At 47.6% G+C, this 26,502-nt stretch overlaps 1 protein-coding gene across 1 annotated transcript in view; it reads right to left on the bottom strand.

The window, feature by feature from the left end:
• Window positions 1-26,502, bottom strand: part of SAMD11 (sterile alpha motif domain containing 11) — a 109,306-nt gene that overhangs the window by 43,925 nt on the left and 38,879 nt on the right. Inside the window, exons 5-6 of the mRNA XM_065696615.1 lie at window positions 23,050-23,100; window positions 3,464-3,588 (exon numbers count right to left, since the gene is read on the bottom strand). Of these exons, the coding sequence (XP_065552687.1) occupies window positions 3,464-3,588; window positions 23,050-23,100 (176 nt within the window). The remainder of the gene's footprint in view (window positions 1-3,463; window positions 3,589-23,049; window positions 23,101-26,502) is intronic.

The raw sequence follows: 26,502 nt of genomic DNA, 5'->3' as shown, positions 1-26,502 counted from the left end.
CTTTTACATCCTCATTAGGCTCACCACCTCCCAGTGTGTGCTCCCCCAGAGGCACTGAAGCGTACTCGCTTTACCTTTGCAGATGTTATTAAGCTGCTTACTGAATCTCACCACTGCAGGCTGCCTCTCTATGCTCCTAAGGAACTACAGACCCCATTAAACACACTTTTCCTTCTCCTCCTCCATTTGGCATAGTATATCCCCATTGTGACTGCAATTTAATTAGCACCAAGGAAAGCATTTGCCAGCATTTTCCACTGCAGAACACCTCAAGAGAAGGATGCAGCAGAAAACCAAGTCTGCAGAGTCAAGAGAAGGGACACCACTCACCTTTCCTACATAAACTGGCCTGGGAGCTCTGAGCATCACCAAAGCTTATTCTTCCAGGTAGGGTCTACATATTCCATGCCCATGGCAGGGGGCTGGAACTAGATGATCCTTAAGGTCCCTTCCAACCCAAACCACACTGTATGTTCTGTAGTCCTCCACATGGCCAGCACTTAGGTGAAGCAGCTCCCCTCTCTTCCCTACAAAGGGACTATCTCTGGGCAAAAGCCAGCCTTACTTCTCAGCAGCTGGATTAGCCCACCCTGGGTTTAATGAATACATATAGTCCAAACACTGGCTAGAGCAGTAGGAGGAGATTAAATCCAGCAGCTGGGTATAAGCCCAGTTTAGACATGACCTAGACCTCAAATGAGGAGCTAGATAGCACTTTGATCAATGGAGAGCAACAGAGATGTCAGAGAGGTGAGTGCCCTTCCTTCAAACAACATCCTCTAACACAAGAACTTAATGCTCTTTCAGTCTGTGCTGGAAACAACGAATTCTTACACACTTGAGATTTGCACAACCAGTTGGTGACCCAGGGACTACAGAAACCAGTGCTCTTTACTTTGCAAGCACAAGCACCTCCACTCCCAGTCACAGAGAGGCAGAAAAAGCAGAAATGTACTATATTCTGAGGACATGATACTATCAACAGTGAACCCAGAGAAGAAACAACAGCGTGAGACGGTGCAGATGGGTAACATCCTAAACCAAGGAGATGGGTTTCTTTAGTCAGTTCAGAATTCAGAGTCACAAACAGGGCAGCTCTTCCCAAATCCCACCCCCCCGGGACCTAAGGAAACCTGTGCGCCTCAGTGCTAATTGTAATAAATCTGTAGTGCCACTGAGCAGACGCAACACACACGAGCTTGCTCCATGATTAAGAGATCTCTGTAATACCTCCAGGTCCCCAGTGTGCCCCGAGCAGTGAGATGCTGCTAACATGCATCAAACATAAGAATATCTCAATCATCACCAGGGCCCACGGTGGCTCTGAAGCCGATCAATAGGGCAATTAGATTTTATCAGCACACGCCTCTCGGCCACCACCTTCTGCTGTCACTGCAGAAGCCTCGGCTCAGGGCTGCCAGGTCCAGGTGTCACCGAGAAGCATCAGCTGAGGCAGAGCTCTGCCTTATTTTGGTAGATTTTTGCTGTTGGTTTTCTGTATTTCCTTTAAAGGTCTGGTATCAGGGGATACTTCAAACAGGAGTTAAGCTGTCAGCTATTCTTATCGAGGTGTCTTGCTTCCCTACCTCACTCCCAAACCTCTTGCAGGCTGAATCTCTACATCTCAGAATAACCCTTAAATACTAGCTCTTCAAATTAGTTCTACCATCCTCTCTTTCTACCCCTGCTAGTAGAAAGAAAGAGAACCAAGACATAAACCCAGTAATCAGCATCAGCTACAAATCCCAGCACATTCTGCTTCTGCTCCCTTGACTTGCATGTCCGAGAGGCGGTGACACAGGTACCAGCTCAGCACACCTCTAAAGTTAGAGTTGGCAGGTTCTGCATAGACTTTGGCCAATGAGCCTTCCCTTAGTCAACAGACATGTAAAGTGAGCCAGCTCCAGACAGGGGGGAGAAATCAGGGTTAAAGTGCCCCTGTGGAGATGCGACAATGCCCCCTCTCCCTTTAGATACCCAATACCCTCATCATCCCCATACCTCCTCTTTTGCTGGCCAACTGCTGTTAGACACACCAATCTGTTTTCTATTTCTCACATTTCCTATGGTGAAGAAGCTAACCAGAGAATCTCAAATAAGAATATTAAGAAAGAAGAATGAAGACTTCCGCATCTGCTCTTTTCTACTGCTGAACACTGGTGTGAATGAAAAGTACCCTTCACACTGCTGGAATGGATCTCAGAGAACTTCAGCAACACTGGTCAAGCCCAGCAGTTTCTCTGTAAGCAAACAACATTAAGAACCATTTTAACAAAGAGGGTCAGCTGAGACAGACTCCAGCACGATCATACAGAAGAACCTACCTCTGGCCAGTTGGGCTCTCAGAGCTGTGTAGGAGAAGGGGCTGTGGAGGTTGGTTAATGAAGAGAACATGGAGATTCAGCTGTGAAAGCAAAGCCTGTGGTTGCTTTACAGACATACCCCAAACCCCCCAGTTCAGCACAACACGAATATGGGACTGAACACTTGACCGCTAAAGCAGTTACCTCAGAACAAAATCCAGCAGGCAGGAGGAACCTCTCTGCAAAGGGGTCAGGCCTCCCACAAAAGGCAAACCAGGTACCTGCCAGGTTACTGAATATGCTCCAAAGTCATTCCCAAAGCCTGTTAGATGTCGTGTTCCCTTCAGATCCAGGGTTTAGTTACACAGTCAGCAGAATTACTTACAACAAAATATGATACCCACAAACATACATGAAGCTACATATAGAAAAGATTTCCAGGAAAGGCCTACATTAACGTACACAGAGAGACCCAATAATGATTTGGAAGGACAGGTATCACTCAATAGCATAATTCCCAGTTTTTCCCCAACTTTTATTTATAATCATAAATAATTCTCTATTACCACTGCCTCACTTGTTGCCTGATTCACACCTATCACCAAAGCATCCTCGCCCATAGCTCCTGCACTGACATCCACAGAGGCACAGTGCAGGACCCAAGAGGAGCATTTCTGGTTTCACCACATTAAGCTGAAACCAGATGAGCCTCCCCGCAAAGCCAGGTAGAGCAATAAAACCAAACACTCCTGCTCACAAAGGAGCTGGCAGGCACCGAGGCAGCACGGGGAACCTCTGATTAATGAAATTACAAATCAAGCCATGCTCTCTGCAAGGCCTTTCTGCTTCACTTGACACCAACCCTGGGGACATTTCACTTCTTCGCTGGTGCAAGCTCCTTTGCCAGGAGTTGAACACAGAGCCCTGGATCTGAGAACAACACAGGGCTGAGATCTCAAAAGGACTTTAATATTGCCATGAAATCCTTTCAGTGTTCATCTTCAGCCAGAATATTAAGAAGCCTTCGTACAGCTCACTCCGAAGTGTAATACAAACAGGCACAGACAAAACAACTGCTGCAATAATGAAGAAAGGAAAGAGAGAAAGAGAGGAGGGAAGGCAACAAACCCGAGCCAGCAGGACCTGCTCCAGCTGCTTACCTGCTGCTCCTAAGCCAACATCGATGCTGTTTCTCTTGAATTCACAGCGGCTCTGGGTCTCTGGCATAACGAGCTGACGGCTCTGATGCAGGTTGGAGATGATAGTGGAAAGGTCGTTATCGCGGCTGCAACAGAGCAGAAAAGCACCAAGTTAAGGCAATCCTATTTGCCACCACATAATTGATTTCTGTGTGTATGAGCATATGTGTGCGCGCACGCAAGAGCCTTTTGTTTGCCTCTGGCAGAGCTGTATTTCACTCAAGGTTCTCCCCCTCCTACCCATCAGGTTCCTAAGTAACCTCCTCTCATTTTGGGGAGCGGAGACTTAAGTGCAAAGCACTTCCCAAACAGCACTCTCATTTCCCATCAAGGGCTCTGCAGCTGCCAGAGCTCCTGATTTCACTTTTGCCAGATATAACTTGCGTGGGCCAGAACTTACATCTCAGATGGAAAAACTCAAAGTGTAGGAATTGGCACATCTATTCCAGAATTAATAAGAAACTTGAACTGAAAGAACTGATAGTTTTCTATCAGTTGCCACCCTTTTTAGTCTTAAAAACAAAGTCAGTTTTTTCCACTCCATCACTGCTGGAGCCCAAGGCTACTTTAGTTGCTTGAAGACTAGCTCTTCTTTAAAGAGAAAAACCCACCACGAAGCTGGGCATCAGCATTGCTCAGAGCTGAGGGGACACAGTTATTTACAAAGCTAATTTCCAACTCATCAACAGAGCCTGGAATAACACTCCCTTCCATCCGGGAAAAGAGAATGCATTAGAGCAGTTCAGCATCATGCTGTCCTTGCATCCAGTTGCTGCTAAGTTGACTAGTTTTGTCTTTTATCCCTTTTTATGGAGAAGGAGAAAGCAAAAAGACATTCCCTGTAGCAAGTACTGCAGTTCAGCTATCAAATGCTTTTGCTTAGAAGCTGCTATCCACTTGTACAATATTGTTGACTAAATGATGCACAAACACTGAAGAACAAGCTAAAACATACACATGACACTCAATGGAAATGCTGGAACGGCTCTCTTTTGTTTGTATGTTACATCACTCAACCTTTTAGCACAAGGTGCTGGCTCCAAGCTGAACGTGGCTATTTTAATCCCTCCCCTCTTCCTCAATGGAAGCTGACAGCCAGGAGAACCAGAGCCACTGAGAACAAAATCACACAGATCAGCAATAGTGCCCTCCCTCCCACAGCCACAGCTCGCTCCCAACCTCTACTCACATGCCAAGAGCACCCACTCTGTGCTGCTGCGACACGCAGCACATGACACCAACTCCCTGGTGCAGAGGAGAGGGTCCTCACCTGGGCCCAGCAGGACAACACGGAGGGTGCATTATCTGCAGAATCACCTACCTATGATCTTCCTTTAAATATCCCCCCTTATCCCCCCCTTACCTCCTCCCCAGCAGGGCTATCAGCACTAGCAACAGGAGCAGATCTGCTCAGATGCTCCAGCGAGCCCAGCCCTAGTGCAGAAGCAGGGGCTAATCTGTCGTCTAGCTCCCTGCTAATCAGATAAGTTTATGACAGAAAGTCTTTAGACAGAGGTACTTTCAGCGGGCGTCTGGCTCCAGATTTTCACAAGATGCAGCAGACAAAAACAGACTCTCTGTTCCCCACTGCTCCCCCCATCCCCAGGCTCAGCCAGCTGATAGGATGCTGGGCTCCCAAAGCCTTTGAGCACCCATTGCATCTTCCTCCGCTAAACCAGTTCAGATTCCTCCTTATGCAAGCAGAAGGCTAATTACTTAAGCAAGCCCACAGGTGAGTGGGAAGCCCATTTCTCCTGTGCCAAGCAGTTTTGGGTCTTATCCTCTTTTAGCTGCCACCTTTAAGATGCATTATGCAAATATTTGGGTGTCTTAAGTCATTTATGGGATTAATGTGAAGTGATTATCAGTTCTTTTTAATCATGCCAATCAATAACTGGATGTCAGGGACAGAGGACAAATGCAGATAAACGCTGCCATCAGCACAACGCTGGGGAAAGGGCGGAGGAGAGGAGCCAGAAGTGCAGAGGGAGAGAGGCAGGGAGTAGGAAGAGAAAAATGGGATAATTGCCTCTTTGCATTTGCAAAGCATCTTGCATCCCAATCCGAGCCCAAAGCACCTCTGATACATCAACATGGCAAGAGAGGGATCAGAAGGAACTGTTTTATCCTCTTCTTCTGGAAAGGACCATTGGAAGAGACCATAGCAACTCCTTAACATGACTTGATTGTCCAAACACTGTGATCTAACCACTGAAAACTAAACCCAGGAGATCAGTGTGGAAGAAAACATTACCACATCCCAGAAGTAGTGTCTCTTTCCCAACGATCTTGTGTTTTTAGGAGACTTTCCACAGCTTTAAAATCAGAATCATCATGGTATGCAGAGGTGTGATAGCAAGTCATAACTCCACACACAACCAGATAGCATAAGGCTGACAGGTATACCCTATAGGCTCCAAATTCAACTCAACCTACCCACACTATTAGGCAGGAAAAACATGACTTTGCTGGAATACCTTTGCAGAAAGCAAACTGAACACCAAGGTGACATTGAGAGGAAAGGGGAGAAAAGACCAGAGATAAGGCAAACAGGCCGAGACAGCTTTTAACACATCAGACTGGCCCCAGGAGCTGCTCCTTTTCTCTTAGTGCACACGAGGTTGGAAGCAGAGGCTGCCTTTTTGTTCTGGGCTTGTTCTACAAGTGGCACAACAGCAGGTAGCTTATAGCTGGGGCTCAGTGTTAGTATGGGAAAGAGAGACTGAACGGTAACCAGAGCTCCTTATGAAAAGCTGAGAGATCTTTCTGCAGAGGTGAAGACTTTAAGCATGTTTTAACACTCTGTAGGCCAAGATGGCCCCAGCAGATACAGCTGCACGCAGCTGCAATCCGCCTCCCTCATCAGCTCATGCAATCAGCATTGCATGGACCCTAATGAGGGACACACTTGTGTAAGGCTCTGCGTTGACCACAAAGGACTTTCCACCGCCATGTTGGATGAACAGAATAGAACACCAGTTTTGGTGCGGCAGGTGACAACTCTGCCCCCTCCCCATTCCTTGTGGAATGTAGGAAACAAGGAGAATTGGTACCAGAGACCCTCCTGAACCTCCATAAAGCAAAGTCATAGAATCATAGAATGGTTTGGGTTGGAAGGGACCTTAAAGCTCACCCAATTCCAACCCCTGCCATGGGCAGGGACACCTTCCACTAGAGCAGGTTGCTCCAAGCCCCATCCAACTTGGCCTTAAACACTGCCAGGGATGGGGCGTTACTTATTTAGTCCAACAAACTGCTTTCATCCCAGTGCCATTTAATAAAGGCAGTCAAGTTTGGGTTTCAGTTGAGACTTGGTCATTCAGGCACTCCACCGATTACTCAGTGCTTTAGCCAGGAAAAAGGGCTCTGCTCAACTACCAGCAGTTCTCAGGAATTACCTGCTTTGGCACACTCACTATCTTACATTGCAACTGCACTCCCAGCCCTGCAGTCACGTTGTCTCCTGCTGCCTGGCCCCGGAGGAGTACAACACACACAGCACTACACAGACCAGGGGAGAGCCATACACCACCTCAGCCAAATCCCAATCCCAGCCCTACAACCCGAAACAAGCAAACACCCACCTCAGCCCTGCCTCATCCAAGGGCCATAAAAACCCCAGGAAACAGCCTATTTCTTCACAAAACCCAGCCATTTGAATTCAACCCACCACATACCTGGTTCCAAAAGCAAACTGCACTGCACAACGTGCTTCCCTCTGCAGCACAGCCCAGCGACCCAGCTAACCCCTGCAATTATGTGCAACAAGGAACACTTGTGCTCCATTAGTGCCCACAGCTGGGCAGGGAGGTCCTTTTGCTGCCAGATGCCCATGTTTTAGCTTCTCCATCCATGTTCCAATTCCCTTTAACTGGTCTCCAATTCCTTCATCCCATTCCTTGTTTTTCACTCTAAACTGTTGCTTCCAGACCTTGTGCAGAAGAGGCCCAGCACAGCACCCACCACAGCCACCCTACAAATATTGGGTCTTGATGCACAGAGCCAAGCATTGCAACACACAACCCAAATGAGTGCCACAGCATGGAAACAAGACCCCCTCCCTCAGCACAGGTTATTCTGTGCATTCAACTTGCTTTAATGGTTGGACTTGATGATCTTAAAAGTCTTTTCCAACCTAGCTCATCCTATGATTCTATGATAACCAGAGGTGTCCCTGCCCATGCAAGGGGTTGGAACTGGATGAGCTTTAAGGTCCCTTCCAACCCAAACCACTCCATGATGATTCTGTGATTCTGTAACACAGGACAGTGCTCTCAAATGACAGCAAGTCTCTTGGGGAAAAGGCTATTTGTTTCTCTTGGTTTACACATCACCTAACTTGCTCACAGTACTCCTGTCATATGCAGAACAGGCAAGCAATTCATGGGCTCAGGGCTGCAGCAGGCAGAGCCAATGCAGGATTGAAGACCCTTCCCTCAAAGGGAGTACAACAGGAAAAGGAATATCCAGCTCGCAGGACCTCAGGACAAGATCCTGAACACACCATTTGGGGTTACCAGCATACATGTAGTAATCACAGAATCATTAGTGTTGGAATGGGCTTCTGGATATCATCCAATCCAACCCCCTGCCAAGGCAGGGCCACCCAGAGCAGGCTGCACAGGAACGTGCTCATGCCAGGTTTGGGATGTCTCCAGAGACAGACTCCACAAACCCCCCAGGGCAGCCTGTGCCAGGGCTTTGCCACCCTCAAGGGAAAGAAGTTCTTCATGTTGAGGTGAAACTTGTGCTCTAGTTCATGGCCATTGCTCCTCACTGTCGCTGGGCACAAATGGAAAAGAATCTGGCACCATCCTCCCTGTACCTGCCTTTGAGCTATTGATGTGCATTGATGAGATCCCCTCTCAGCCTTCCCTTCTCTGGAATAACCAGGCCCAGCTCCCGCAATCCCTCCTCAGAAGAGATGCTCCAGGCCCCTAATCATCCTGGTGGTCCTAGGTCCCTATGCTCACTGGAAGGGAAACTGAAGTGGCTGTGACAGCATCCCCTCCAAAGTCCCCATCAGCTCTTCCATGACCCCAGTGGGAAGGAGCCCTGTGTCCTTCCCGTGTAGAGGATTCCATCTGTGTGCTGAAGGCAGTAATTCCACCCTGGAGCTCACTCCCAGCCCTGGCTGGGCAGTCCCGCTCCGCTTTTCCTTTGTCTTGTCCCTGAGCCGCGGCTGGGTGCCTGCTAATGCAGGTGCTGCCCATCCACGCACTGACACATGCACACACAATCAGATTAAAGGTCTGATCCCTTCCAGTAGCAGAATATTATATCTTAAAAACCGGATTAGAGAAGGGGGCTTGAGCAAGATACACATCTCCTGAAAGGTCAAGGAGGAGACAAACAGCCTTCTGCAGGGCTTCGGGTTGCCACGGCAATGGGCCTTTTGCATGGAGTTTGGTAATTCCTGGTTTGGGGACCCTCAGTAACACAGGTATGGTCCCAAAGTGTGCTGAGGCAAGGCCTGCTCTTGCAGTGAAATGAAGGACTTACAGCCAGGGAGCCCAGGGGCATGTGGCTGGTTGGCCACATCCAGCTTTGCCTTCACACTGGGAAGTGACTCGGTGTTATGGATAGTCTCCCAAGAGCTTTCTTCTCACCGCTGGCTCAGGATGATGGAAGCTCATCACAAGACCTTTGTCGGATAGTTCTGCTCCTGTGGTGGGCAAGGCTCTAGGGAAGAACTTGCTGCACTGCCTGAACTTTAAATCCAATACACATTCAACCTCAGTCTGGAACACTGCAATTCTCCCTGTCCTATATCCGAACACACTCAGTAAACTCCACTTACAGCTGATGCGCTGCTGCCCATTCTCTGTTTGAATCCACTCTCCTGTTTTGTGACACTGTATTTACTCCTGTGAAGAGGAGTAAAATTGAGGCTCTTGCGTGGCAAAGAAGCGCGTGATGTTTGCTGATGATGAGATCCCATCTGCACAAAGCCATCCCTCCTACTAAGAATAAGAGAAAACCAGGAGCCACCCAACAGCAATGTGCACTTCCCTCCAGGCCAACTCCACAGCTTAGAGAGCAGCAGCCCGTGGCACAGACCTTACCATGAACCTTCACAAGACAGACACCTTCACAGGGAGCAAAGCTGACCATGGTGATGTGTCAGTGCTTATTACTGTGCTCCTTATAGCACTGGAGAAGTACCCATCCCATCACACATGCCGTGTATCTATCCTGCCTCTTCCTTGCCCATTTTTATCCACTGACAATAATATCCCAGGGCTTCTGTAAGCTGCTTTCCACCCAACTGGATTCCCGTTCCACCACTAGGCTCTGCCTTGCTGCCAAAAGCAACAGTTGGAGAAGTGGCTGGATAGTATTATGGCTTGGGCAACTTTCAAATCCTAATGAAGAGAGGGCACACAAGCAACAGATCCATTTCCCAGGAATGTGGGAAAGCTGTGATAAGGGGTCTGCCTAAGCCACAGGCAACTGACAGCTCACTAGTGCACAACTCGGGCCATGCATGCAGCAAGCAGCAACCACAAGGCTTTAAAGGCCATGTCCAAATGGCTCCTCTACCTGGCTGTAATGTGAAATGAAAGCTGCTCTCTGACAGAACAGCACCTAACCTTGGAGGGCTTTGCTGAAAGCACTGCTTAACCTGCTACACTGGCAACAGAACCACAAGGGAGTCCAGCACAGGAGGAATATCCTACAGGTTCCATGCCAGGTCTGGAAAACAACAGCAAAAGCCTTTATGGTCCAAAAACCTCACACCAAAACCCAATGAACACTGGGGCAGGACTGTGAAAGTATAGTCTTGACATCACGGGTAACTGTGCTGCTCAGACACAGATCAGGCTTGATAGTCTAACATTCCCAATCACATCCCAATGCTCTGATATAAGAAGCTTGTCCTGCAAAGCAGCAATGAGATGTACAAATAACTAATGGCTGCAAAAAAGAGGTTGCTAATGTTCTCTATGGATGCTTTGATTGCTGTACTGTCTATGCTTAATGGAACTAACTGGCCCTCTGTTTCCCCCCATGCTGGTTGTCCTGATGAGACACTGTAATGGCAGTATAATGGTCCACCAGTGGTCATTTGATAGCTGTGTTGCTTACACAGGAGGCACTCAAGAGCAGAGACAGCCTCATCAACTGGTGGAAACATCACCTAGACAGAAGGTTTGGGCCGAGATGCCACAGAAATCTATTGCCTCACCTGCAGGACAGCAGCTAAACCAGCAGTGCTGTCATTCCTGGCACACACTGCACAAGCAACGTCACTGAGTGCAGCGAATGAGCCCCAGCCCAGGGAAGGAGAAGTCTATCATAAGGACTGCCACTGAACCGTCAGATTTGCTAAGTGTGGCCATCCCTTGGGATGAATACATAAATTGGGAGCAAGCCCTTCCAGGGAGGCCGTGGTAAGCAGACACGCAGCAATCTTGTGTGACTGACTTCTGGAACAACCATCTCTTTCTGAGCCACATCTGTACCATCAGCCTCCAACTCAGTGTCTGAAGCCAGCAGCTACTGCTCCAAGACCCCTTCTGGTCCTGTCTTGTTCCCTGGTCCTCCTGCTGACCAGGAGTTAGACCTTTACTCCAGTCACCTCAGCCTCAAATGCTCCCAGCAAACTTGTCCTTTACATCTGAAAGCCACCTTCCCAGCCTGGCTCTGCTGCCAGTACCTTCAGCATGCTGTCACTCACAGAGGGGACGAGACAAATGGGACAGGACGCCTCACTCTCTTGGCTCCTTGAGGATAAGCAGAGAGAGAAATGCCTGGGCTGCCTCTGCAGGGTCTGCAGGACAGACCACCCTTGAGATCCCCTGGCTGTTAACCCAAGCTGGATTCACACCGGGAGCAATGCCTTTTAAATGTGTTTCATTTACAGACATTAGCAGCAACTGCATCTTTAACAAGGAGAAGGACGAGGAGGCTAATGGATGGAGACAATTAACCAAAATATAAATCAGTGTCAGGGTCTCTGCATCCCGAGGAGGCAGCCAGGCGCCCGCAGGCTCTGGCGATTCCAACGCGCTGCTCAAAGTGACTGCAAAGAGTAATTGCGAAGAGGAGGAGGGAGATGGGAAGGAGAAAATTGGGTCCAAATTTAAATGGTTTTCGATAGTGGCTGCCTCCCTGCTTGCTGCAGCACTCCACAAAATGAGAAGAGAGGCACAGTAACTTCACTGCAGATGCCATGCCCCATCCTCCTCACAGGGTGAGCCAGAATGAGCCCGTGTGTGCCTTTTAGATTGTGCATCCTGCTGGCAGACAGGGTTTTGGCTCTGCCTCTGCTCTGAGCTGCAAGATCACATCCTGTAACCTTTCAGTGCTCACCATCAGCACTAAAAAGTGCAGGTCACTGCAGAGGAGGTGTTTCACCTGCAGAGCAGCACCACTCAGCAGCACCCAGAAGAGGCTGCTCCAGGATACTGAGCACAAGTTTGAAACTCAAGCTCTTACTTTTCTGTTCCCATTTTCTGCCCAGACTTCACTGGTGTATCAGTTAAACCACCCTGCGCTGCTGTTCTCCATACACATGGGGATGCAGAGGGGAACCGGGCAAGTGGGAAGTATTGGATGCCGAGAGGCAACCTGGTACTTCAGCAATCCAGATGTATCTGAGATAGGAAAGAGGGAGCAGAGTCTCAGTAGACACAAAACTGTACAAATCCAGAACTGCAAGACAGTTACCTGAGGAAATGGTGTAATCTACCACTGACAGACTGGGGAAGTCTTTTCCTAATGCTTCAACCAAATCCAACTAGGAAAACCAGTCCACAGTGTGTCTTTGAAGGGATGCGAAACAGAAGAGTGGTGCCAGGTTTGGAAGAGAAAAGAGACTCAGGAAATAGCATAGGAAGAAATAAAACTGAAAAATACCTCCTTTCAAATGTGTTTCACCAGCCCTCCATCCCCTCAACGCGCACACAGTAAGTGCAGGGGTTATATTAAATTTTACTGATCAATACACTTGCCATAAACCTGTCCTGACCCTCTGCCCCTCCCTACAATAAAGCAAAACAAATCCAATATGCAAGAGGAGAGATGTCAAGGCTTGCAGGGGGAAAGATGCAAGGACATTGATTGAGCCAGGGAAGTGGAGATCAGCACCGATGTGTGCCCATGTACCTCCATACAGACCCTCTTCTATCACCCCAAGCATATCCATGGGGTTTCTTTTCCTTCCTCCCTGGCCAGACACAAGTCCGGCTCAAGCGTACATTCCAATGGTCTCCTTGGCTCCGGATTCACAGGCTCTGTTCTCTCGGCAGTGACTTCCTTCTATATGCCATATGCACCCCTTCCAGCCAGGCCAAGTCCTAGGGAATGACAGAGCCTCTGCAGCTCCAACAGGTGACTACATTCCAGAGCCTGCAGAAACACAAGTGATTTCTGTTGACCTCCTCTTCCCTCTCCTCCCCACGTTGCTGGTGTCAGGATCAGCCCAGTGTCACAGCTGGATGGCTGAGCCCAAAGAGTGGTAGGGAAGGGAGTTCAATTAAACATGGGTTAGCGGTGGCCTTGGCAGTGCTGGGTTAACAGTTGGGCTCAATGATCTTAAAGGTCTTTTCTAACCTGAATGATCTCATGGTTTAGCAACCAGCAGGCAGCGTGTGTTGCTCAGGGCTATCCAAACTGGAGCCTATGCCCAGGGACAGGACAAGCATGTAAATCAGTGACTGTGGGAAGGGAATAATGAGCTTTTTATGGAAGCCATTAAAAGGACAACCCAGATTGGCCTATAAATACTGATGCATCATTACAGCTCTGAGAAACAACCTTACATCACAGCACACGTGTGGCATGTCAGGACTGGTGTAAAATAACCACTCAAAGGCTGTTTCTTAGCATTCTTTTAAACCCAAACCAAAACTAATAACCCATTTCCAAAGAAACTTCCTGATTCCAGGCCAGCCCTTGATAAAAATCCACCTTCTGTCTCCCTGTTATGAGCTGCTAAAGCTGGGGCTCATTAAAAGGGCCTGGAAAGATGGACATGACCTGGAGACTGCTGGCCATTGTGCTGCCGCAAGAGAAATACCTCACTGCAGCTCCCACATCAAATGCCACCAATATCACTCCTTTTCCCTTAACCTGCAATGTCCAGCCTCTGTGGGCCATTTAATCACAGATCCATTGATTTTTAAGCCCCAGAAGGGACTGTTATATCTACCTCACCTGACCTCCTGCACAGGAGCTGTCAGAGCATCACGCCATCGCACTCCCAGTTAATAGTGGCAGCTCGGAGTGAAAGAGATGTGTGACCTTGTCTCTGCCCACCCTCCGTCTCAGAACCCTGACCACACCGAATCTGTGCTCTGGGAGTAAAATAACCTGTTCCAAGAGCTGATGAATCCCCTCAGCTTCTTCTTTATGAGGATGGAAACTTCCCTATCCAGAGGAAAAAAGCACATTTCACAAGATGACCGCTCCAAGTCCCTGCTGTATGCATAGCACCACATCAGGATCATCAGGATCACTCCAACAGAATCATCTTGGGATACGGAACTGCAGAATAACTTTCTCCTCAGCACGTCTTGGTTTGCCCTGGCATGGCCTTTGAGTGCCAGAGGTCCTTGAGCAGACAGACAAGGGCGCTGCCTCCACACTCCCAGGCAGTAAACCCAGGGTCACTGAGTCAGCACAAACAGAGTAGGGATGTGGATCAGGGAAAGCTCACAGCTCAGAGCGATCAAGGGCTCTTCCCCTCCTCCTCACCCCTGCTTATCACCTTGCACACAGCTCAAAACATCCACAGCATCTCCCTAATCACAGCGCGCAGCCAATACCTCTCCTCTCAGGTTGATGGTGGACCGAACAGCCAGAGCAGGATAAGACCTAAAGCTGGGCACAGGAGGATTTGGGTCAAGGATTTGAAGGCTCTGATCAGGTGACTAATAAAGAAGTGGATGGGGTTGGGGGGTGCAAGGGGGAGCAGCAGGGTTTGCTTCACTGCTAAGCAATAGGCAGCATGACCCGCTGACAGGCTGTGTCACTTTTCCATCACAGACAGGCGGATAAGCCCCAGGCAAAGAAGCTGGATGCAAGCGAGCCTGTGTATGTGCAGCTCTGAGGAGCAGAGGGGCTGCCTCCCTCCTCTAGACCTCTCCACGCCTTTACTGCCTCTCCCCACCCCACTTCTGACCCCGCAGGACCTCTCTGGTCCCAGCTCCTCTGACCTGGGCACCCATGAACTCCAATGGGGCAGAGTGGTGGGAGATGAGCTACCTCTGATGCACTTTCTGGCTCCTTACTTCCTAGGTCCATCTCTAACTTTGCTGCAAAACCCTAGACCAATGGATTCAACACAAAACCCTCTTGGTCACTCTCTGTCCTTCTCAGAGATCAGTCTTGATAGACCTTGACCAGCACTCCACTTTTGTCTCTTGGTTATCTCCACCTTCTGATGAGGTGTCACCATCACACAGAGGCAAAAAGGAAAAGAAAGGGGAAAAGCAAAGGGAAAAGAGGAAAGAGGGAGGGTAAAACTTTACCAACTGAAGGGAGCCGAGAGGCCTGAAAATCCCAATGCCAACCATGAGCAATACAGCTCTAATTCTCCCTGCAGACTTGTCTTGGGGGGAAAAAAGCCAGTCATCCTGCAATGTACCAAGCAAAATGCTCATAAACTTTCATTAATGCTCATGACAGTTCATAAAGATGATCAGTAGAGCTGGCAACTCCAAAATTAGGTGGAAATAAGTAGAAAGATGTTTTTATTGTAATCCTGCTTTGTCATTTGGCTCTCTGCATGCCCATAAATAACAATAAAGTGGAACTACACCACACTGATGATGGACTGGAGATGGAGAACACATAAAGCACTGAGATGTAGCACAAACCCCTTCTATCGTCACTGACACCTTGTTCTGATAGTCACTTCGACAAGAGCCCATCCACTAAAGTGCTACAAAAGCATTTGGAAGGGGGATGCCCATGCCCATTTTAGCCTCAGATTTCCCCTCCTGTCTGCAGTAATGCAGATGGGGTTTTGGAGCTTGGAAAATTAATGCATTCTGAATCCTGCATTTCCAGCACAGTTGGGATCTTGGAGCCAAAAAGGTCACTGTGCAGCAGGAGAAAGGAGCAGTTTCACTAAGAGAATCATGAAGGCAACCATGGCAAGCAGAAGTGGAGCTGAAGGAATCACTTGCTGTGAGTCAAGTGCATTTCATGACTACCTAAACCTGTCTCGTTCTGCTCTTCCCCTGCCTCCTCACTACATAGACCACTTTGTCATGAATACCAACCTAAGCATCCCAGATCTACCCACGTTCCTATGTCTCCCATGCTGGATCTCCATTCTCCTCCCTTAAAAACTACTTCTGAAATTGTTATCTGTCAGAACCCAAGTCACACTGAGCCTCATCCCCTAAGTCCCTCCTGCTGCGTGCATGCAAGTGCAGGGATGGGCAAGTAATTCCTCTACCAGCAGCACCAGCAGCCTGGAGGCCCTCATTTTATCCCTGACAGGGTTTGTGGCATGTCTGATTTGCACCCAAATCAGTGGGCTTGTCCTGCTGCTATGCAGAGGTTCCCTGAAGTTTTGGACTTGTCCAGATCCTGCATTCCAGTGTTCCTCAGTGATAGAAACGTTTGCTCAGCCAGTAAAAGAACGTGTCACTGACATGAGCTGCTGTGCCTAATGGATGTGAGGTCTCTTTAAATATCCCAAATTCTCCTCATTTTCTCAATTCATTAAGCTGCCTGCTTTGAACTGATGAAATATTAACATCCTCAGATGAGCAATTTTCAATGGGTGACAGGGTATAAGTTTAGACAATGAATAGTGGGAACTGATGAGCTACAGGAATCACTCACATATCCAATGTATTAAGGGCAGGACAGACTTAGATTTGAATCCCTTTAATTACACAGTAGGGTGTGAAGAGGGAGGTCAGAAAACCTATTCCAGAACGTGCCCTTGAAGTTCTGATCCAACACCCAATCTAAAAGCAGGATATGATTCTCTTGTCAATCACTGCATGCAGCTGAAATACATCAAGAATGCTTCCCCAAAGCTGGACCTGTCCATCTCAACAGTACACCAAGGCCTTAAGATGCTTTCGCAAGCAGAGTTTATCCAGAATCCTTTCAGCTGCCCTGCAAATGGTCCATCAAACCCCCATTCCCAGGACAGATACGCTCGAGGTGACAACACACTGGGGTAACATGAAGAGCTTTACTCTGGATTAAACATTCCCTCATTTCTTGCAGCTATCTAACAGCATTTCTCACCTCCCTTACGTGAAGTACAACTGTATGCCTACAGCCAAATGAAGCCTCCTGGGAATGAATGGAAGAGCAGAAAATACTGCTAATGAAATAAGGAGGAAAGAATTATTTCAGATTAAAGATTACTTTCCAGGAAATGAACAGGTACTCGTTTTCTCTTCCCTGTTCATCCATCCTTCCCTAAAAGTACATCCATCCCAGGATCTGCACAAACAAGGCCAGAGATAAGGCTTATCCCCACAGGAAAGAGAGAAGCAAAAGCTACTCCCGTACATGACTCCTTGAAAATCCCACTAATTCCACCCAGTGAATTACTGGCCTAATTCACCCACTCCATGGGCCTTAGGCAAAGTCCTGCCTGCAGCCTCTGTGGAGCCCAGGAACACACTCCACTTCTTCCCTTCCAGAATGGAAGATAGTGTTGAGAACAACCTTCTATTTCCTACCAGCACCAGTCTTTTGGGGGTTAGATCCACAAATAAAAGGAAACCATATACCCCACAGTATAGAGCCAGAGGTCTGTCCTCTTGCCATTTCAAGACCCCTAAAAGCAGCTAATGGAACATCACGCCCATAGACAGCAGCTCCTCCCATTTTATCTCTTCACTTCACCTGGATGCTTTGGGGGTGATCTAACACAAACAAAGCAAAGGTTGCTCCTATTTTTTCCTACAGAGCTAGAGGCTTAGCTCCTTGGCTGAACCTTCCCAAATGCTCTTCATTCTGACACAGAATGTTCTTGTTGATGTCTATCAACTGTGTGGATCTGGTGTGGATTTACATTACTTCTCTTCTTCCAGTTCCAACAAAAGAACACATCCATCTCCTTGTTGGGCAACTATTGTCTAAAAGCAAACAGGTATGTCTCTGTTTGATGAACAAACTGAGATCACCCATCTGGAAAGTCTTTTCCTTCCAACATATTGTCTCCACATAGCCATGCCATGACTGCCAACAGCAGTGGCAGTAGCCAAGAGCTTCCTTGTATTTTTTGGCTTTGCCTTCAGGAAGCACGTCCTGGTTTAAGCTGTAACAACTATAAAGGTGAGAGCTCTTTGTATATTCCCCCAAGATGAGAGTTAAAACATTTCCTTAAGCAGCTCAGGTCCCAAAGCCACAGCAGGAACAATGTGGAAGGGCTGAATTCATCCCCATGTTAAATAAGTGTCCTCTGTATACCAGTGCAGAAGTCATGGTTAATACATTCTGCAGCGTTTCACTGGGATCTCTTTAAGCTTTCCCTAGCATACAGTCAAGAGCTGTCCTCCAAAGTCACCATGAGTTATGGAAGCAGCTCTGCAGCTCTCCATACAGTTGCTATTCTATCAGTATTCTCTGCCCTGACTCAAATCTGAAGGGCAAAAATCACCTCATTCTCTTTAGTTCAGCTCACAATCAGCTTTTGCAACCGGGGCTACTGCTCCAGCCCTGCTGCCTGTTGGTGTGGAGGCAGAAACCAGGGACTGACATGGCAGGGTGAAGGCAGGTCCCCATTTGAGGGCTCTCTTGTCCCTCTGCCACTGTCTGGTTTTCCTGCTGGAACTTGCAGGCGCTCATCTGACAACCACCAGCTCTTTCAGCAGCGGATGCTAAAGGTGTTAAGGGGTCACATCCAGCTTCCAGCTGCTAAAGACTTCTTGTGGCCTTTCAGTGCCTACTTCAGTTCTTCCGGATTAAAAGGCAAAAGCTTACGATGGAAAATAAAGAATTAAATAAATAAGTAGACAGCCCAGAAGCCATCCTCTATCAATCCTTAAAGGGCGGAGCAGCAGAATGCTCTGGCACTTGGTAACGTTACCTGTATTACCCAGTAATACTTCCTGCTGAGTCAGGACTGGCCTTGACATGATCTGAGCTGCCTACTTTTCAATTCTCCTCTCCTGCTTTCCTTTCCTCACCATGTGTATCTGTTCAAAGGCACGAGCTAAGTCAGTGAATTCCCCTTCAGTTTGCTTCTGCTGCCGCATTTTTCATGTATTTTTCATCTACTTCTTCCACTTGGCCTGATTCGTTTCATGTCCTCTTCCTTCTTGACCAACCTGTTTAATTCCTCCTTAAATACAAGTTCCTAGAACATAACATGTACATACAACAACCCAATTTAAGCACTGTTTAAACCCAGTTCTGGCCAAGTAAGAGTTGATGCCAGGATTAAATCAAGGTGGAAAGGCCCTAAGTATGTTATAGTCCAACTTAAACACACACATACACACGGATACACAGGCTCTTGGCCAAAAGTCTGTCTAAAACACATTCTAATGTGGTTCATGCCCATCCAGAAAGGCTGGTTACACACGACTGTAATCTTTGTTTAAACTGTGCGTGTTAAATGCACTTTGCTTGCTCTGGGCAAACAGTGCTTTTGTTTTCCCTCCATCTCCTTAGGCAGCCTTCATGTGGGAGAGACCTGGCTAAAACCATCCCCAGTAAGCTTGGAGTGCCCCTCAAGTGGCTTTTTGTTCATATGGCAGTGAAGAGACACTCCTGCATGCTCCTTTGCCACTGGTTTATGCCTGCACCAGCACAGGACTTATGCCGCCTTGGATACGCTGTCAGGGTTTGCTTACCATGCAGCCCAAAGCTAAAGCATGGGGCTCAATTCTCTGCTCCTTGTCTTTGTATGCAGCTTGAACCAAATTACGCAGCATCTCCTTTCCTGCCACTCAGGTCATCTTTAACAAGGGCACCAGTGAAAAACTCTCCACTCCCTTGGAAACAGGGATGGTTTAATTGCACTGTCAGTGCCTTGAAATTCTCAGCTGGGCAAAATGCTTATTCCACCCGGAGCTGCATCCCTCCATGGCATTAACATGCATGGCCTCTTATCTATTTCTCACTCACCTCCCTGCAATTCCCTCAGGACATCAAGTGGCAACAAATAGAAGGAAAATCCTTTTCCTGCCTGGAACTCCTTTTTAGTCCACAATTTATTTTCATGAGATGCCTCAGCCTCAGGAAGCTAAATCCTGCCCGTGGTGCTGAGCGACTGTGACAGACACTGGAATCGAGGGGAGCACAGAGCAGGCAGAGACCAGGCTTTAACCTTGGGGTTGGTATTGCAGAATAGAAGAAGTGCATCACTTACTGAGCAACTTAAACACATTTCAGCTATTATTCCAGGAATGACATGTCCAGATAAGGAAATTCTACCTTAGAAAGGGAATTTTCAAGGAAGACTAGCTATAAACAAAGCCTCAAGCCTGCATTAACCTCCAAGCTTAAAAGGGAAGGGAGCAAAGCACCTGGCAAGACAAGAAGAGATCCTAATCTCTCCTTTGAGGACAATTCTCCTACCTGGAGCTTTTGGTTCTTTGCATATAGAATGACTTGTACCCAATTAAACGTCGTTTTATCCAGGACACTGCAGACAGCAACCCTAAGGTGGAATCCAATGAATCCAGGTATTTCCTGACAACTTGGGAAGGAAGATCAAAGACAAACTTATGCCAAAGGGGCAGGGAAATGAAGATGGCAACTCTCAGCCCTGCTTGCTTAAAGCAGCACAGTGTCTGTGTGTATCCACACCGTAGTGATGTCCTTGCATGGCTTTGGGATGACCTGTGTTAACTCCCATGTGCAACTACACAGGGCCCTGAGAACAAGGGTCAGCTAAACCTCTTTGCCACCCCATGATATATTCTATGTATACAGAACCATGTGGCAATGTAGGTCACTTAAATACATACAACCCTTTTCTGTGCCAACACATTTGACTTTCTCTGCCATGCAGCACATTGCATGTTGTTTTCTTCTGAACTAGATGAATGACTTTAGATAGCTGGGACTGTTTAATCTGCAAAACTTCTATTCCCAGGAGGAGCTACCAATGTTTCTGCCTGGAGAGAGCTAAACTGAAGGGAACAAACACTTAAACTGAGGAGTCTCAAGAAGTGCACTTGTTGATGTAAAAACCAGACCGTTGCTTTATTCTATGCACTGGAAGATCAGATTTAAATCCTTTTTTAAGACAGGGATTCTCATTTCCAAAGGTGTTTGCACCCTTTGTGCAGGATCCTGCTTCAGGTGGCTATTAATTGAGGCTTGTGTCAGCGCTTCCATTACAAAGCTCCGTCTTTTAGGAGTTTATAACCCAGTTGTAAAACAGTGCTCTGGGCTGAAATCTATCATGCAAGGTTCTGCTGGAAGGAATCCATCCCTTTGTATTTTAGCCCCAAAAGCTTACAGCAACAAACCAGGGATTTTAGTCTAACGGCTGCCATATAAACGCCCTCCCTCAGTGGGTTTTTTATATGAGTGCTGCATGAGATGTGCTTTCTAGACCAGCTTCCAGATGCTCTCTGATCCGGGTGGTTTTTGTATCCTTAACATTGTCAATTTTAGGAGTTATGGGGGTTTATGCTTCAGGGCCGAAGTCTGTGCTTACATACATACCAGTGAGTACCTCTGCCCTCATTCATTCCCTAATGGAGTGTGAATCAGTGCAGCTTTCCCACCCTTCACTCCCCACGGCCTCCTCTGAGCCTCATGGGGGTGCCAGGACATAATTCATATGCCAGTACTCAGTGAAACAGAGACGGACTTGTCCTTCCACAGGCACTGTTCAGGCTACAACCTTCACACACCAATGCTGGCAACACAGCAGTCCAATTTGTCCTCAGGCTGGAGTAGGGAGTGAGTGGGTGTACATGCAAAAGTGTGTACAACAGAGATCATAGAATGGTTTGGGTTGGAAAGGGCCTTAAGATCATCCAGTTCCAACCCCCTGCCATGGGCAAGGACACCTCACACTAAACCATGGCACCCAAGGCTTCGTTCAACCTGGCCACATCACGATGCCCACATCTCCCACAGTACAGATGGGTACGTCTCCCTAAAGCTCTTAAACAATGTTCTCTTAAGTCAACATTACATTTGCTGCACTGAGTCTTACACACATTAACTCTTGTCAAAGAAGTCATCAGATAAATTTATTTGCACTCCCTTGCTCAGACAATCTGCTCTCTCCAGAGTATGAATCATTACTTAAAAGTCTGTGTAGTGTCTAGCATGCAGTGGCAGTAGTAGCAGTAGTAGTACCAGTAGCAGTAGTAGTACCAGTAGCAGTAGTAGTATTTTCCTACTGTTTTGAAGAGCAGGAAGTTCACACACAGCATCATAAACTACTTCTAGCAAAACAAAGATGCTCTTAATGGACTGCTACTTGCAGGCAGATCCAGTGGACCAGATCCTGCTTCCTACAGTATCAGTGTGTATGCAGCACATTCAGAACCAGATTCTGGACTCTTCTACACCCCATCTACCTCCTTCTCTGCTGCACAAATTAATTAATACCAGACTCAGCTATTTTGCTCTGATTCAGCTTAAACCAAGGTTCAAAATGCCAGTTTTCTTCTTCTAGTGCAAATTCTGCAGCTACTTTTTAAAGGATTAGAGAAGTTTATGACTACTATCAATGAAAACACACCATGCTCAGGTTATCAACTGACCAGAGGTCACAAAGGAATATTCATGCCTATAACTGGGTATCTTCCACTGATGAAGTTCCACTTTCTTAAGGGATCTGTGAGTGCAGGAAACCAGACTTCAAAACCAATCCACCACTGGTTTGGCAATCCTTCTCCTCTCACAATGCAGACTTTTACCTCATTTCTTGCATTTATGCTTTGTAAAACACTTGTCATTTGAATGTCAACTTCTACCCACTCGTAAATCCTCTTGCACTGCACTTCTGCAGCTGTATTTCAACCCATTTGCACTTCACAGTGTCAAATGCACAGTCCTATTGGCTGTAACACTTCATACGCTGCAGCTGAATGAGTACATGCTTAAAGTTTTGCAGGACCAGGGTGTCACAGGGGAATCATATTATCTAAAGCATCTTTCACTCAGTGATTCTTGCCATTTGTGCCACCTTTACAGGTAGCACTGAGTTAAGCTGGCTAAACACACCTCCTGAGCAACTCAGGAGCATCAGTTACTATGGCCTTCAATGAGCCTTCTGCACAAAGAATCACTTCTGCACACGTGAGATGCAGATTCTCATGTCTCATGCTGGGAAATATGTCTGGGCCACCCCAACCTTGCATGCTTCCAAAAAGGAACTAAAACAAACACATAAATCAATAATGGGCTTTCTTTAGTCTAATCAATTCTCTCTCCCAACATAAGAGGCTGCTTCCCCCCACAATATTCCCCCAAATGAAAACAAAATAAAGGATTTGTAAGGGGAGAAAAAGGAACAAAGGAGGAAGCAAAAAAACCCCACAGCACTGACAGAAACGTTCATTTACATCTAACAGCATCCATATGGCAGTAACAGATCATAAACTCTTAGCCTACCATACAAAGAGGGTGCCCCAAAATGGTACCTGCAAGAGGTCTCTCGGAAGGAGATGTTTAAATCCCAGTGGGTGTGTATCCTGTTAACAAACAAACAGAGAGGTCAATGGCACATGCACTGCATCTCTTGCCACTTAACAGATCCGCTCCCTCATAACAACCCACCCATGGTCCCTCTGCCTAGTTCTCAACCACAGCTACAGCCCCGTCCTGAGCCATGGGGTGCTGCGAGGAGCCGCACTGCACACATGTGAGTCCTGCATGCCCGCAGCAGGACCCACTGCTGTAAATGAGCCCTGCAGGTGAGCTGTACAGCGGTGAGAGAACTCCTCCTTGCTGCATGCAGCCTCTCTAATAGGTGTGGGGACTGCAGGATGCTGTCTCCACTAATAGGGCACGTTCTGAGGAAGCAGCAAGAGCTAAGCAGTGACATTTCCTGAAGGAAACCCAAACGTGGCTGCGCTGCGTTCCCTCCTCCGCACCCGCCCCAGCTGTAAATAAATTATTAGCCATTTCCCACCTCGGAAATTAATTCCATGGATTCTGTCACTCTGCTGCTGACAAGCAGGAACAGCAGCTTCTGGATGAACAATGTCCTGAATTAACACACAGCAGCCAAGGGACTTGGGGTTTTGCTGTTGTTCTGCTTTTTCTCTCTTGCTACTCGACAGCATCCACACCGACCCAGAGGGCTAAGACAGATGCTTGACCTTCTGTGGTCCGGTGTCTCCACTCGAGCTCTGACCCCCCCACCACCAGCCCAGTGCTCTGTGGCCACCACTGTTTCTCCATGTCAACATGATGGATGAGAACCCCATCCATCTGAGCCCGGCTGCTTGCACAAACCCACTCCCACATCTCTCAGCATCGGGCAGTGAACATGCTGGTTCTTAGCTGTGTGTATAAATCAGCTCCTGCAGATGTAGGCTCCCAAATGCATTAAACAAAAGTGGCTGAAAATATGACAAGTAGCAGAAGCCAAATGTATTTTTGTGCATTTTGTGTATCCCGACAACATTCCTGCCCCTGTCCTCAACTAGAAGAAGCGAGTGTGTAGCTGAAGACCACCTGACTGCAGAAGCAACCTAATCTAAAGCCTGCTGAAGTGAAAGAGAGCCTTTCTCTCTATTTGAATGTGCTCTGAATTGGGCCAGAAAGCACTTAAGCATGACCAGGGAAGTCAATGGGACTTAACTCGGGTTTGAGTGTCTGTTTAAGTGCTTTCCTGAATGGGTGCCTCTGCTTCAGCCTAGCTCAGAAATCAACTGAAAACAACCCTTAGCACGGAAACAATTTCACATCCAAGACAGGATGGTGCTGCAGGTTTTACTAATGTGATAGCATTCCTGGTGTGCTCTCAGGCAGGCAGCCTGGTTGCTCTAAATAGTTCTTTTAGGGGATGGTTAGATTATGGCAGATGTTACCTTCCACCAACGAAGCTATGCTCAAGAGCCGTACTCGGTAATTCCTATTGTTCCTAGATTTTCCTATTTTTCTTTCTCATCTACAACAGTTTAAAAGACCTATCCCAGCTTTCCACCTTCCCAGCACTTTATCTGCAAATAGAAATGGAATAGGCACTTCCCAGCTACTGAGCTTGCAGCAGTAACAGTCGTTCTTCGAAGTGAAACTCTGGACATTTAAAACAGACCAACCTGGGGCACTGAGTAGTGCTTCCATGAACTGAAGTGTGGCCAAGCTCTGGGACACATTTGGGCTTTCCAGGTAAGCTGCTCTGAATCCAAAGTTCAAAGCCAATTCAAAGCCCTGATGGGGCTGATAGGCACAGAAGGGTCTGGCCTGCTCACACGAGAGCGGAACTGGGTCGTCAGCCTGATTCCACGCTGCTCCCTCCAAGACAAGGTTTCCTCATCCACAAAACCTTTATAAACCCCCTTTAATTCCAGCTCAACACCTTGCACTGTGCAAATGAGAACCTTGGGAGAGCTCCAAACACTGCCCAGCAATGAACACTGCGGGACCAGCTGGAAATGAAACTGCTGAAAAGGAACCTTGTGCTTCTCCTGTTTATGCTGAGTTATAGATATGTTAAAAGCCATGTTTCTGATTCATTAGAACTCCATGATCCCTTTCCTGATCATGCTTTCAATTCAGCAAACCTGTGTTTAGGGTAACTTGCCCCATGGGCCTCAGGAGGCAACATGCATTTCCTCCAAGCAGTGTTCAGAGCCTAACAAGCAAGGTGTAAGTAACCCTGTTCTGCTCTACCACCAAAGCTCAGCTAACTACATGCCTGTCCCTTGGGCTTACAACATGCAGTAGAATGCACCTACTGTAACACTACCTGGCAGGTAAAGGAGTGTTTTTCATCCTGGACTCTCAGAGCAGGGCTGCAATGATGTGCTCAGGCAGCAAAGGGAACTAAGAGCAGAGCAGGAGCTTGCCTGGGCTGCGGGCTCTCCACTCAGGGTTTCATCTCTATGTTAAACTCAGCCTCCCACAAGATGTAACTTCTCACTATCTGCTGCAGGTACCGACACGGGCAGGCTGCAGAGCGTGATCCTAGAGTCAGGCAAAGGCACATCTCATACATGAGACCTAGCACAGCTAAACCTCAAAGTACAAGAACACTGCATCAGGGAGTGGTAAGGGGGGGGACACACCTCATACCAAGGGAATAGCTCAGATCCACACGGAGGCAGAAACATCTATCTGCCGAGATGGGTAATTAAACACCCATATTTAGACAAATGGATAGGTGAGAATGAAATTAAATTCTCGTTATCTTTTCTTTTGGGGTGGGAGGAGGGCGGGATGAGGAGCAGAACCAAGCATTCTCTACGCCTGTTATCACCAATTAGATTCCTGAGGCTAATGTACATCTTGCTGTAAGGGGTCATTCATCCCATTGAAATCAAATTACGAATCATTTGCAAACTATCAGCTACACAAGCCTGTCCTTGGGTTGTATAAAGCATGGGGAGCAGGAGCCAGTCCCCTGTTAATTAGTAACAGAAAAGGAAGGGGAGAAATAAAAGCCATCACCAGGCAAAGGTGTTACTGCTGCTACTGCCTCTCCCACCTCCTCAGCAACCCAAGGTCTCAGACACAGTGGGAGCAGTTAGAAAGTGTTCAGTAGAGACTACAGGATCATAGAGTCCTAGATTGGGTTGGGTTGGGTTGGATGGGACCTTAAAGCTCATCCAGTTCCAACCCCTTGCCATGGGCAGGGACACCTTCCACTACAGCAGGTTGCTCTTCCCATGCTGTCTCAGCTTCCACAGTCTCCCTGTATCCATTCCATGCTGTTTTCAGGCTGCCAATATTAAGAAGCTTGTGCAGGCAATAAACAAGGGTTGGCCCCTGCAGGAAACCTCATATGTGATGACTGGAAGAATGGCCTTAAGACTGCACCAAGATTGAGACCTAGACATGGGGCATGTGGGTTATTCTCCACCATGGAATTGATGTTGCAAGGGTCAGATACAAGGAGACACAGAGAGCATGTGTGGGTCAAGATT

Source organism: Lathamus discolor, chromosome 16 (assembly GCF_037157495.1).
Source record: "Lathamus discolor isolate bLatDis1 chromosome 16, bLatDis1.hap1, whole genome shotgun sequence".
Classification (NCBI taxonomy): domain Eukaryota; kingdom Metazoa; phylum Chordata; class Aves; order Psittaciformes; family Psittacidae; genus Lathamus; species Lathamus discolor.
The sequence above is the reverse complement of the archived record's forward strand: the minus strand, read 5'-3'. Positions and strand labels throughout refer to the sequence as shown.